Here is a 14,538-nt window from a genome sequence, read left to right as displayed (position 1 = left end):
ATTTGCTCAGTTGCAGAATTGTCGCTGTCATTACTTTTCAGTATTTGATGACGGATCTCCCCACAAATCGCTATCGCTCAATTCTGCGAGTGATTCTAATTTATTATCGCTGTTTTCTAGCTGGTCTAAAATCATTTTTGATGTACAGTGACAGTTTTGGTTGCTATGGGCAATCTCCAGTTTCCAGGCATAAAGAACAGTTTTTATTATATAAAACTGCATGCAGGACACTGGGCAGACCACTAGGGACAACGGGGATGTGAAATATTTACATACAGCAATGTAATCTGTAAGATTACATTATACTGTATGTTTACTGTTTGTTTCACTTTTTGAATTTGGTGCCGATCTCCGTGCCCGTGCATCGCAACGCTCGCAGGGCACGGAGATCGCGATGTAATGCATCGAGCGAGACACGGCTCGCTCGTACAGCGGGGAGACAACGCTGGATCCGAGGGAGAAGGTAAGTAAACCTCCTCCTGGATCCAGCGAGGCAGTCCCGAGTCTGACTCGGGGATACCGCTCTTGGTATAAAAAATCCACCCCGAGTCAGACTCGGGAATACCGTCAGGGGGGTTAAAGCAGCGCAGTGCAAAATTGGAAAAAGACCTCTGGTCCTTAAGGTGTTTATTGGTCCGGAGCTGAAGTGGTTAAAGGTGCCTTGACAGGATGGAGCTTTGTAAAATGAAATGCCATATGTTGGTTGTAAGTTTTAAAGCACTGCAGCCTAAACTTTTTTTTTTTTTTTTTTATTATATTTCTATTGCACTTTTCTCCTAGGGGATGCATTTTATCTTCTGTTGGGCAAATGGTGACGCAACTTTCTGGAACATCAACTAAGCTGGAATATTGCAGCTAATAAGCATTTATTTCCCAGAGATAAAAGTTATATGTTGCATGTCTGCATGGAGAGATGTCTTTAGTAGTTGGATCATTGCCTGAAGTCAAAACATCAGCTGATGTTCACGGCCAGTTTAAGTTGATACTGTAGACAGGTCTATGTTATAGTTATGCACTCTATGTACTTAAAGTATAATTATAGGCAAAACATTTTGGTAAGTAAGGGAGGTTTATAACCCCTGTGAGTTTTTTTTTTCTGCCATTAGTGTTACAGAAATTTACCTTCACTTCCTGTCCCATGGCCAAAACAGGAAGAGATAATCAAATCCCTGCAAATTAAGAGAATCCCCACTGAAACTAGGAAGTGTTATGCAAGCACTTTGAGGCAGCAGCTGTACCAGCTGTGCTGGACTAAAAAAACATCCAATTTGTTTACTTCCATTTGTCTATAAAAAAATAGATTTTTAAAATAGCATTATGCATTAGTGGTTTTCATGGGTGTGCATGTAATCAGCACATCTGCCTGGGGCTTACATATTCGAAATATCAATATTTGTTTTTTTGCAATGTTATCAAATATTCTTTATGTGCTGTAGCGTGCAAGCATATCATACAAACCTTTACATCCAGCCTGCAAGTCTCCATACATCCTTACTGGGCACTCAGTACAGCGCTGACCACCGAAGCCTTCTCTACAAAGACACTGGCCAGTTACCTAAACAAAGTAGAATATTATATTATATTATAACAGTATAAGAAAAATCTATAAACTACAAAAAAAAAACTTTCAATTAAACAGCCAAAACAGGAACTTTTCAAGACATGTAATGCTGCTGCCTTAAATCAAAAATATTTAGTTTATATATTGATAATTGAAACTTTTCTAACATAGATGCAAATCCTCTTACTATAGCTGCTAGACCCTGTACCTGATTACACTGCAGACTGTATGAGTTCCTGGGATGACAACCGCACTGTTGACAGCCCCTTCCACTAGCAAGATTCCAATGTTGGGTGGCACACTGATCACACCGTTGGCCTATAACATTTGGAAGACAACGACACTGTCCTGTTTCACTGTCACAAGATTGGCCTTTCTCTGTCCCCTGAGGATCACAATCACACTCTGAAAAAAATGAAAAAAATCAAACCTCTTAACATTAAACAACCAGATTATATTTACGTCTCATGTGTACACCACCCAAACTTTTAGGCAATGATGTGCCTAATTTTGCCATTATAGCTGCAGATCTCATACAGAGAATGTAGGGAAGTTGGAATTTGCCCATGTTTATTCATGTTGTCAGGTCTTAAAAGGGATAAGAGAACTCTGCTGTAATGGCTACCACTAGTGATTTATCTAAAATACCAATTTTATCATTTTGTCATATTTTTATTTATTTATTTATTTTTTAAAGGTAAGCTAACTCTGTGCAGATAGTGTCATGGTTGATATTTGAACTAAAACCCCAGTGCTGCAATGCAGAAGTGCTAACCACTAAATTACTGTACTGTCCACATATTTGTCATAGTTTTTTTTTTTTCTTACTATACACATGGCAATTTTTTGCTCCATGGACACCCTTCTATGCAATTTACAAATCTGTCCTTCCTTTGAAGGTCATACTTACATGGTTGCTAAGATCTCTTTAACAATATACTACTCACATAAGGATATATGGTTTGTGGTTTGCTTTCTGTTATTTAAAAAACTCTAAATTTATTAGAAAAAAATAATTAAAACAATGAAATGATAAAGCTCCAAGAGATATAACTATACATGGATTAAACATATAATTGAGCAATCAACAAAGCAACGCTTTTAGAATACACCAATATATATAATGTTTCCATGATTCCCTCTGTAGTTGCAATGATATATAAAAGGGGAAAATGTATCTAATATAGTAGTTTTACAAAACTAACTAACGCTAGATGCAAATCTTTTTTTTTATATATAAATATTCCAAATTGAAATTTTAATCCTTGAATTATAAACTTTACATAGCAGTGTTAAAAATAATTAATACTTTGTATGTTTTTTGTGGATTATTGTTGCCCTCTAGTGGTGTACACTTAGCGAGCTGTAAAATGTTCTAACAAGAAAGCTTAAGTTTGCTTCCACTGAATTTAACATCTATAGAAATATGGCTACTTTGACAACTATAATTGAATAATACTGAACCTCTGTTCACCTCTTCTCTGAAAGGTAATTCTTGTATCACAGTGTGACTCAGCTTGGCCTGCATAAAGGCAGACAAATAATTCATCTGTGCACTATATGATGCAAGAGGAACCTCTGTTCACATTGAGCAAATTGTCAAATGCAGGGGCTACAAAACAGCAAAAGTACATTGAGCTATGGGGAGGGTATCACAGCAGCTGGTGCTGTGGGCCCCAGTAGCAATGCTCTGTATTACAAGCAGGAATCGATAAAGCTAATGTTCGTACATTGGTATGTCCTAAAAGGGGTACTTGTTGTGTCCTCATGGGGTGCTAATGCTTCTTCTGATGTTTTTTTTTATCAAGACAGTTTACAATTTTATGCAACTAAAATGAAGGCTATATGAAATGGGATTTATTAATCTTTTCTTAGTTTTTTTTTTAAAAACATTTGTTTTGCATGGAAAATATGTATAAACAATTATGGGGTTCTGATAATATTTGTACCTCTGTCAATTGGTATTTAAAATAGGAAGCCTCCCACTAGGGGATACTCTGTAAACAATAGCTTCCATAAAGTGTACATACTAGTCATTATAAGCCAAACCTGATCATAGCTCAGGGCTCCCATTTTGGAGACAGAGTCCTGTCAGAAGAGCTTGGTTTCCTTTCCGGAGACTGCACCCAATGTTGGGCGCAAACTATCATAGCACTGGGAAAGTTAGGACAGCTACGGGATTCTGGAAGACTAAGAGTGGCTGAGAAAGCTGATGTGGATAGTGAGTCCAGAGGACTAGAGGGAATCTGGAAGATTGAGCAAGCTTGGGGAGCTAGGAGTAGTGGGCCCATGCAGATAGGTGCTGCAACTGAAGGCTGCGTGAGGCTGAAGGGTCATGGTCTGGGGAGTGGACAACCGCATGTGAGCTTTTCTTTCTGTTTTTCCTAATAAAAGTCGGCCAGAATGCCCTTAAGCACAGTTCAGACTGACGTGGCTTTACTAAATCTACCACACTGAGCTTAATCACCCTGTATCACCATGTATGTATATTGCTACTTAACTCTCATATTCATTCAATGCAATATGGGGGCATGAAGGGGGGCAAATAACTCATTATTCTAGGCAACAATAACTGTTCTTCCTTTAGAGATTGGAAATATGAAGCACAAAGATTAAGAACTTTATATGAGCGGAAATAGATTTAATTCTGCAGCAGGCAAAGAATTCTGCACTAGGAAAATGTATTCACAATTTCCTAGTAGTTATAATAAAAATAGCACACAATATGCACGATTATAATTATTTTGTGATTGGTGATATGTCTGTCACTTACTTGTGCATCCCAATGGATTGGAAGCACTCAGAAGATAGAATCCTGGCTTGCACTGGTCACAACGCTCTCCTCCAACATTTTCTTTACAAAGACATCTTCCATTTGTTTGATCGCAGCTGCCACCATCAATGCTACCCTCTGGATCACAATCACAGGCTGAAACAAACATTAAAATGAACGCACTTATTCTAAATAATAATTTTCCCTTTTAATAGCACTGTTTTTCACAGTGGAGTGCATGCTTCCATGCTAATTCAATGCAGGTAAAATGTGTTGGTGACCAAAGACCTGAATCATTCTGTAGACAATGATTCAGGGTGTTAGATGGAATGAGAATTACATTAAATGATCACCCTCTATTGAGATAAGCATTGTTACATATGTAGCTAATTCATTTTGTTGTAAAATAACATCATTTTATATTGAAGTTTCATCAGCAATCATAAAAAAAGTTTGTTTAAAAGGTGTCAGACTCTTATGAGGTTTTCAGTTACTGTACTTCAAAAAGTTTCAAGTAATGAACATTTTTCTTGATTTTGGAATAAGCATTCATTTGAAACACTTCATCAGAGGTTTTCTAATGATTGTGTACTGTATATGCCTTTGGATGATATTTTGGTTAATTTGCTTCGACCACTCGCAATGATTCATTCATTTCATGGTGGTTCTGATTCAATAATATGATTCCTGTGCAGCTGCTGTTATAATGGTATTGGTTGCTGCTTTTCTGTAGTTTGATACTTTATCTGTCCCTTATGTGCAAGGATGTGCTGCTGTCAATAGTAGGCACTTCATGCAGGATGTTCAAATAATCTAAAATCCCAAGGTGCTCTATTAAAGAACACAACAACCACAGCCTTGTAGTCTTCTGCCTTCCCACCACCCAGGCCTTCCTAATGACCAGGGTTTTAGTGGTCTCACTGGTCAATAGGAGCATATAGGTAATGGAAAGGGGTGGGGATGTTTGGCAATTTTTATATGTACATTGTTAAGCCAGCTATAGATGGAGCAGTTTTCTTTTCTGCATCCATGGGTTGCAGGAAAGAAAATCACTTGATTGCCCCATCAACACACTCTGCATTGAATGGGGAATCCTTCCTGCTGAGCCATTGTGTTCTCCCGGGGGGGGGGTGAGGGGTGGGGGGGGGATTGCTATTGTGGGGAAGGGCCTTTCCCCACATAAACTAGATACGGGCTGTCACACGAGGCAGTGAAAACACCATACTAAATTCAGTGAGCAACATTCTTGGTTTTATTTGTTTTATTCACTACTACATAGCTCCCAATTGTGCTTCATTCGGCATGACTTTCCCTCTTTTGGGACCAGATCATTCTGCCTCTCTTTTCTCCTTAGTTGTCCCTTTTGTTTGGGCGTATGTGTAAAACTGTATTATACTACTATACAATTACAAAAAGCTGGTAAGAAGGACAAATAGTGATGAAGTTCAATATTTTTTGCATATTAATTCTTCCTGGTCCACAAAATTAAGGGCATGGTAGGGTGTTGCCTTTGCCTACATAGATTGTGCTCCATTGCGCCCCTCTTTCCCATCTCAGAAAGCTGGGAGGTTTGCTATGATTAATATTTATAAATAGCCATACTATGAATGTTACTCACAAACACAGGCATCTCGGTGGCTAACATCTCGATTGGGATTCCTGTAGTAATCAGGTTTACAACGCTCACAGTTTGTTCCTGTGGTGCCATCAGTGCAATCCTCACATACACCCCCACTCACTCTGCCACTAGCTTCATATACTTCAGGGTCAAAGTGGCATTTGTCAGCATGATTGTTACAGTTGCATTCTGGGAAGAAAAAAACATTGATATAACATAAACAGTAGTAATAAAACACCGGTTTCTTCTGTCATTTTATTAAAAGGCTAAAGCACCCAGATTTGACACTGTGGTCTGGTAAAATGAGATATCCGCTAACCTTTATTATGTCTAGGAGACTCTAATGGCAAGATCTCTTTGGCAAAGTTTCCAGCTGTTTCTGCATTCTCTGTATTCCAGTGGGGTTTAGTATAATAAAATAAAATTGTAGGATCGTGCAGGGCCTTGCAATGGTTGATTCTGGTGTACAGGCCTCAAAGTTTAGGTGTTAGGTTCTCCCCACCAAGTCTAATAGATATAAGAAGGTAGCTTATGTCCACTTTCCAGGGCCTATCAAAAACTAAAATATTGTTTGGGTGTGTATTAACCCCATAAAAGAATAGTTTGTGTGGCATAAGATATCCCTAATAACATGTATATACAACTACTAGCTACCTATTGAAAATCAAATGCTTTCCTAGATGTCTTCTACCACAATGCAGGGTTTGTTTGCTCTGGAAACTATAGCCCTAAGTCTTTAGGAATTGCATGTTACTGTGCTGGAACCTGGTCTATTACTTTATTGATATTTTTTAACTCCTTGTTTGTACACGGTCGGTAAATATATTACTGCTGGTGGATATCATTAATCATATACTGTCAGGTCATACTACTATGTTTTGCTGATTACCTTAAATAAAAAAAAAAAAAAGAAAATTGAGTGGCTTTTATTCACTTTTAGTAAATACACATTGTATAAAATAGACCGTGGCAATACATTGTAAATCAGTGATACCACAAAACCTCAAAAGTCCCCAAACTATTGTGATAATTAGTTAAAGATGATAATTCCAATGTCATTCCAACACAATGCAGTTCAAAAAAGTTACCAGTAGATGGGGACCAAGCATTGGCTTCAAATTATTTCATTCTTGTCCTTTTTAATCTACCAAAGTGACACTACAGACTAAAATCTAAATCAGGTGATCTACAAAGACTACAAAAAGCTGATTATAGAGTGACACCTTCTCCAATTAGAATATGGGACTTCTTTTTAAGTGTGTAGTATATGTTCACTTAAAAGAGTTGCCATTGTTTTATTTGTGAATAAGCATGATGCATTTAGTCCTAACTATATGATGAAAAGAATAGTTTAGCTGCAATCTAAGAAGTTCCTTAGTAGTATTTCAATTGCATTTTAAGTTATCAAAACATTTGCATTAAATATAAAGATCTCTTGTTATAAGCATTTCATAGAAAGACCCAAAATGACAATAGCTTATAGTATAAAGACATTACCATGTAAGCTTTCAGACTGTGGCAGAGGAGAACTTTAAAAATGTAAAAGCCTATCTCTGGGGAAAGCAAAAATCTTTCCTTTCAGTGGGGCTGCTTACATACTACAAAAGTTGCATTATTGAAAATTACGTCTAGGGTACCCTAAAAATGTGTTTTACTTACCTGATTCTCTGGCAAATGTCACTCTCCTGTACTCCCCTACTACATGGCAGTGGATTGTTCCTCAGCTTCCTCGTGTCCAATGCAGGCTTATTTTTGCTTTTAAAGTGCTGCAAAACTTTTGCTCTCTGATGCGTTCCACAGGTAGTACCACCACTAAATGCGAGCCATTCAAGTGAATGGTTGCAGTGCAGTATTTCTGTTTAAACGCCCCATTTAGCTGTCAATAAAAAGGGATAAGCAGTATCCACCGCTTATGAGGAGATGAGAGACGCTACACACCACTAGCTCAACAGGTGAAGATAAATGTGAAAGGCTTCAGCCTTGAGCACCTCCTGAGCCCTGAATTGGATGCATTTTGCCACACCCATTGGGGCTTAATCATAAAGAACCACCAAAGTATCCACCACTTATCGCTATTGACAGACCAACATAGAAGGGCCCTCTGATTCCACCTGTAAATTGTATTGTAACTGTACTGTCTGCCCTCATGTTGTAAAGCGCTACACAGACTGTTGGCACTATATGAATCTGGTATAATAATAATAATAATAATAATAATGTACATTAACCCTTAGAGAGTTGCCCAACAACAATAGATAATAAAAACCTAATAGAAGATTTCCTTTTACTTCAGGTTCTAAAAACAACTCTAAAATGTTTAATTTTTATTCTCTCTATTTCTTGGTGACAACGGTTAGCAGGCTAAAAAGGGATGAATTGCCAATATAACAACACACAGCAATAAAGATGTGACAAGGGTCTAACCTTTTCTAAACAGATGCAGCTATTAAGCAATAACCATTTATGCTTAAGCAAACAAACTTCCCAAAAACAAAGTTCCTCTTGCAATTTCAGTAGAATTCTAAATAAATTATAGTGTATGTAGTGAGTTCTGAAAAGCTGTTCATAAAACTTACTCTTGCACACATTGGGGTTGGTTTCATCAGCTGGCTTCCAAGGCATGTCATTGTAGAGGTCAGCACAACGTTCACAGTTTGTTCCAGCAGTGTTATGTTGGCACACACACGTATCATGTACCTGAAACAAAATCTATCATCATTTGCAAGTGGTCTGGAGCATACAGAATACAATTGCAGAATTATAGCAAAAGCATATCTAACAGGTAATTTATTTCACAAATATGGGCTTACATTTTATAAGGTTATCAATGAGGACAATAACCAGTGGCATATTCCTTAATTAATGCAAACATGCAAAGAAATAACATCAGGCGTTGATCTATTTATTTTTTTCCTGTTCATAAATGTGAGATAATAGCTTCTACCTGTACATACCGGTATTTCCTCTTTAAAATGGGCTTGTTGTAGGCAAAATTCATGGCAGAGACATTGTTAGTTTCAGTTCTATTGCATACACTTCCTTCCATTGCTTGCCCCATGCATTACTTTTGCCAGCTTTATGCCCCATCTTCTATGCAGCTGTCACTTCTGCAGGTAAGACTAAGCCCTTGTACACACGGTCGGAGATTACGTCGGAATGTGTCCTATCGGACCGTTTTGTCAGATATTCCGACTGTGTGTGGTATGCATCGGACTGTTTCCATCGGGAATATCCGTCGGACCAAATTTTCCAACTTGCTGGAAATATTTTCCGACAAACTGCTCCAATCGGACATACTCCGATCATGTGTAGAGAATTCCGATCGGACAAAGTGCCACGCATGCTCAGATCAAATTCCTACATCAAAGCTATTGGCTACTAGTCTGAACGTAGTCCCATCGTAACGAAATTACGTCATCACATTCTGAACGATCGGATTTTCCGACAACTTTATACGACCGTGTGTATGCAACAGTATTCGGTCAAAATCCAACAGATTTGGTTGTCGGAATCTCCAACCGTGTGTACAAGGGCTAAGAGCCCATTCACAGTTGAGCATTTTGGAGCTTGCAGCTCCAAAATGCTTAGCGTAGGTTAGAGTTGAATCCTTTATTCAGTGCGATTTCAAGGAACAGCTACAGTACTAGCTGATGCGGTTTGATAAGCAATTCTAATAAGTTTTTACTGTGATTTGAATACAGCCAGTCTCTCTCTCCTAACAGGGACCAGGAATGGAAGATACTGTAAGGAAAAAAGCAAAGACTTGCATAAAACACGCTGGAAGCGTGTTATCTTCCGACAGATAAGCGATCTGCATGCGCTTTCCATTCATGTCTATGTAACTACAAATCACACCACACTGCACTATACTCGCACAGAACCCTTTTCAAAATCTCATTTGAATCACACTGCATAGATACATACAAGTAAATAGCCTACATAGAAACTCATGTTATTTCACTTGTCATGCAATTCCATGCATTCTGGAATGCATCAGAAATTGCATCAGTGTGAACCAGGGCAGAAAAAAAGCAATGCATCTATATGGCAGTGGTTCACATTTTCACTTCAAAACGCCTGAAACCAAACACCTAAAGCTCAAAAAAAAAATTGGAGCTATATTTGTAGCTCAGTCTGGGCAGATTATTGCGTATTGGGACATTTAGAGTCCCATAGAACCGCATCGGTGTGTGAAAAAAATGTGCAATACACATGTCGCCTGTTTTCTTGCATGTTTTTAAAATGATATGTCCAAACAGCAACAAGTGATGTAAAAGATGATACTGTTTTCCTAATACAAAAATATTGAAATATGAGAGCTGTGCTCTTAAAAAAAACGAATAAAATAACAATATGAACTTTTGCATAATTGACAATTAATATACTATGTGTACACAATATGGATTAATCAGCCCCAAAAGATTAATATGAAACATGGACAGATAAATCCTTCAAGGATAGTGCTGGTGAACAGTGCAACACATAAACAGACACCAAATGTTTAATGTCCTCCTTATGTAGATATAGGTCCTCCCAGGACCTCCTGCTCTCTAGCTCCCTTGTTACCTCCTCCCATGCTCGCCTTTAAGACTTCTCCAGGGCCTCTCCCATCCTCTGGAACTCCCTGCCCCAGTCTGTTTGATCAGCCACTACCCAGTCCACCTTTAGGAGATCCCTGAAAACTCATTTATTCAGGGAAGCCTATCCCACACCCACCTAATAACTGTCCCCGAGCCACCCCCATCAAATTATTCTCTGCAGCTATTACCTTTTGTACCACCACCCCCTCCCTAGAATGTAAGCTCTATGAGCAGGGCCCTTCTATACCTTTTGTATTATACTGTACTGTAATTGTGTTGTCCCCCCATACATTGTAAAGCGCTGCGTAAACTGTTGGTACTATATAAATCATGTATAATAATAATGTAGATAACATATTCACACCGACATGGAAAGTGTAAAGCCACCACCACATGAAGTGCAGGCTTACCAGCTTGCACAAGCTGACTCGCTTGTGGCTAATACCCAGCCAGAGCCTTGATCTTCAGGGATGGCAAACGGATAGCAAATCCAACCAGAACAGCCTCCAAACATCACTTTCAAGCGGAGGATCTTAATTTTTCACAGAGGCTGGAAAGGATCACTTGATATTCGCGTTCACTGGTCTGATGGAGCACTCCTTTCTGCGGACTACAATGAGATGCCACGCTCGGGACGGGAGGTTGGAGGTGGGGATAGCGGCAGATTGAAGGCGAAGGGTGAAGCTGGAGCTGAGTCGCCTTCAATCTGCCGCTATTCTGACCACCAACCAACCGTCTCGAACCTGGCATCTCATTGTAGTCCACAGTGAGGAATGCTCCATCAAACCAGTGAACACAAATATTGAGAGACGATCCTGGATCCTTTCTAGCCACTGTAAAAAATTAAGATCATCCGCTTGAGAGTGGTGTTTGGAGGCTGTTCTGGTTGGATTTGCAATCCATTTGCCATCTCTGGAAATCAAGGCCCTGGCTGGGTATTAGCCAATAACCACAAGCGAGTCAGCTTGTGCAAGCTGGTAAGTGTGCACTTCATGTGGTGGTGAATTTCCACTTTCCATGTCGGTGTGAATATGTTATCTACACGAGGAGGACATTAAATATTTGGTGTCTGTTTACATGATGTACTTGTTCACCAGCACTATTCTTGAAGGATTCATATGTCCAAGTTTCATATCAATCTTTTGGGACTGATTAATCCAGATTATTGATTCACACATTGGGGGTTATTTACTAAAGGAAAATCCACTTTGCACTACAAGTGCACTTGAAAGTGCAATGAAAGTGCACTTGGAATTAAAGTCGCTGAAGATCCAAGGGGGACATGCACGGAAAAGAAAAAACAGCATTTTAGCTTGCACATGATTGGATGATAAAGTCAGCAGAGCTTCCACCCATTTCAGATCTACCCCTCAGATTTAGAGTGACTGCACTTCCAAGTGCACTTTCAGTGCAAAGTGGATTTGCCTTTTGTAAATAACCCCCATTGCATATTATTTGTCAATCATGCAACAGTTCATAGGGTTTGATTTACTAATGGCAAATCCACTTTGCACTGCGAGTGCAGTTGAAAGTGCACTTTCAGATGTACTTTCAAGTGCAGTCGCTGTAGATCTGAGGGGGACATGCAAGGAAAATAAATAAACAGCATTTTAGCTTGCACATGATTGGATGATAAAATCAGCAGAGCTTCCCCTCATTTCAGATCTTCCCCCCAGATCTACAGTGACTGCACTGTAGTGCAAAGTGGATTTGCCTTTCAGGAATAACCCCCATTGTCACCTTATTCCCTTTTTTTAAGAGCATAGCTCCCAAATGTAATTGCTTTATTTTTTGTGTATATCTCACAATAGAGCAGCTGCCCCTTTTTTAGGGATTTATAGGATACAATGCAGTTATTTTCTTTACACGTTTTCCTTATAATTCCCAAAGCTCAAATGCTGTAACAAAAGGCGCACAAACTTGCACAAAAACGCAATGCTCAAGAGTCAATACAGCCTAAGAACTATGAGCTGCTACACTTTCCCTTCATGTAAAACACTGTGGAATAGATAAGAAGAAAACAGAAATATGCCATAAAAGGGAAACATGGACCAAACAAACCAAATTGTCAAAGGATTCTGCACAATAGTACTTCTAATACAGACATAGAAGCACAGTCAAGAATGGAAAGTGTTTGCACCAATTTGTCAAACATGACCTCTGCAATGAAAATCAATGTATCACTGCAGATCCCATTGTAAACTCAGTGCTTTCATATTTGAAGGAAAATATTATACTTGAGTAAAGCCTAGCTAACCCCAAAAACTAATATATTGTTTTTGCATATGTTTTATTCCACAATTATGAATATTATATAACGTAACATATATCAGGACTGTTGTATCCATATTTATATTACAATTGTGGTAAAGGCACCTTGCTCTGAAAAATTTACCTGAATATCACCAAATGGGTCTCTCTCTTGCAGGGCACCAGGTACACATCTGTCTCCATGGCCATAACAGAAGCAGCTGCCATGGACATGCATCTCATCTATTGCATAGAACGCACTGGGTTCCCGGTATCTTTGTGGTGGCAGGCGTGTCAGCTGGGTGAAATTAATCCTGAGGTTGGTGAACTCTCCAAGCTCTGAAAAGAGAAGCCATGAGATATTTCTCTACAGTCACAATTGGTTTTTATTTTATAGCTACCATACGATATAACTATACATGCATTTATTTGGGCTAAATCACCAAAGAAGTGCAAAGTGTGCAAAGATGAAGTACAGTAAGCCATAGCAACCAATTATTCTGCAGCTTACTGAAATCTGATAAGTGAAAGATTAATTCTGATTCGATGGGTTGATGCACTTTGAATTAAGATTTTCTTGAATTATGTTTAATTATAGGAATAGATTTATGTGCTACTGTAACATTTAAGAGCATGTAAAGGGTCAGCAAGCGCAAAGCTGACATTTCATTTGTAAGTGGAATCTGAAGTGGTGAGTCTTCCACTCTCTACTTTTATCTCCCGAGGAGCCAGCACTATACTGTTCCCACCTGGAAGTCTGACTTGTCCTGCTCTATACTGGTGCCTTTTTATTTTTAAATTCTCTAGGATATAAAATGAAGGAATAGCCTAACAAAGAGGAATTCACTTTCAATTTCTGGTGTACAGGTGTGGGAACCTGGGAACTTAATCAGAGCAAAGTAGGTTTACATTTGAAATATTGTAAACATGAAAAAACTCAAATTCGTGTTTATTTGCAACTACCTTCCACATCCTGGGCCTCATAATTGGTTACTGCAACTTTCCATCATAATTGCTGACCAATATTGAGATCTGAGATATAGCATTGGGTAGACCATTACTTTTTGGCCTTAAGTGAGTTTAATGGCTCCTAGGGTGTGCAGGTACCTCCACTTCCCTGAACTTATTTAACTGGCCACTTTAAAGTCTTCAGTTACTCTACATTTCTTCTAGAAGCTGTGGTAAGCAAAAGCCCCATACACACTATCAGATTTTCTGCAGATTTTTTCCTTCAGATTTACCAAAACCATATAACATGAGGTCAAACCTTAGGAGTTTCCAGGGCTTTTTTTCAGTGGGAATGTGGGGGAACGCAGTTCCGGCACCTCTTGGACTGACTGTATGTAACGGCAAGGGGTGCTGGGGTGTGCTGCAGGTTATTGATGCTCACTGCTGGGAATCTATTTTTGCAAGGGGAGTCTATTGTTGCTGGTGGGGGTCTTATGTTGCTGGGGGGGGTCAGTTGTTGCTGAAAGAGATCTACTGTTGGTGGAGGTGTCTATTGTTGATGACAGCCAGACAGACTATTAATGCCGGCTGTGCGGAGATCTGTTGATGCTGGTGGGGCAATTTTGTTATGGTTGATCCATTATTCTTAGGGGGATCTACTGTTGCTGGCAGCAGGGGATCTATTTTACTGCTTTTCTTGATATCATTACCAAATTCCATACAAATTACTTAGCACCTCAAAATGATACTTGCTTCTATATTGTCTAAAAGGGATGGTGCAGGGAGGTGGATAGGGGTGGAGAAAAGG

At 39.0% G+C, this 14,538-nt stretch overlaps 1 protein-coding gene across 3 annotated transcripts in view; it reads right to left on the bottom strand.

Annotated features, from left to right (window-relative positions):
- The window catches only part of LAMB3 (laminin subunit beta 3), a 135,304-nt gene that overhangs the window by 55,039 nt on the left and 65,727 nt on the right, over positions 1 to 14,538 (bottom strand). For all 3 annotated transcript variants that reach the window (XM_077481156.1, XM_077481155.1, XM_077481157.1), the window contains 6 exons: positions 12,928 to 13,121; positions 8,529 to 8,649; positions 5,953 to 6,141; positions 4,335 to 4,490; positions 1,770 to 1,966; positions 1,459 to 1,555 (listed from right to left, as the gene is read on the bottom strand). In XM_077481156.1, the coding sequence (XP_077337282.1) occupies positions 1,459 to 1,555; positions 1,770 to 1,966; positions 4,335 to 4,490; positions 5,953 to 6,141; positions 8,529 to 8,649; positions 12,928 to 13,121 (954 nt within the window). The remainder of the gene's footprint in view (positions 1 to 1,458; positions 1,556 to 1,769; positions 1,967 to 4,334; positions 4,491 to 5,952; positions 6,142 to 8,528; positions 8,650 to 12,927; positions 13,122 to 14,538) is intronic.

Source organism: Lithobates pipiens, unplaced genomic scaffold (assembly GCF_037356315.1).
Source record: "Lithobates pipiens isolate NorthernLeopardFrog02 unplaced genomic scaffold, aLitPip1_a1.2 Scaffold_16, whole genome shotgun sequence".
NCBI classification, from domain to species: domain Eukaryota; kingdom Metazoa; phylum Chordata; class Amphibia; order Anura; family Ranidae; genus Lithobates; species Lithobates pipiens.
The sequence above is the reverse complement of the archived record's forward strand: the minus strand, read 5'-3'. Positions and strand labels throughout refer to the sequence as shown.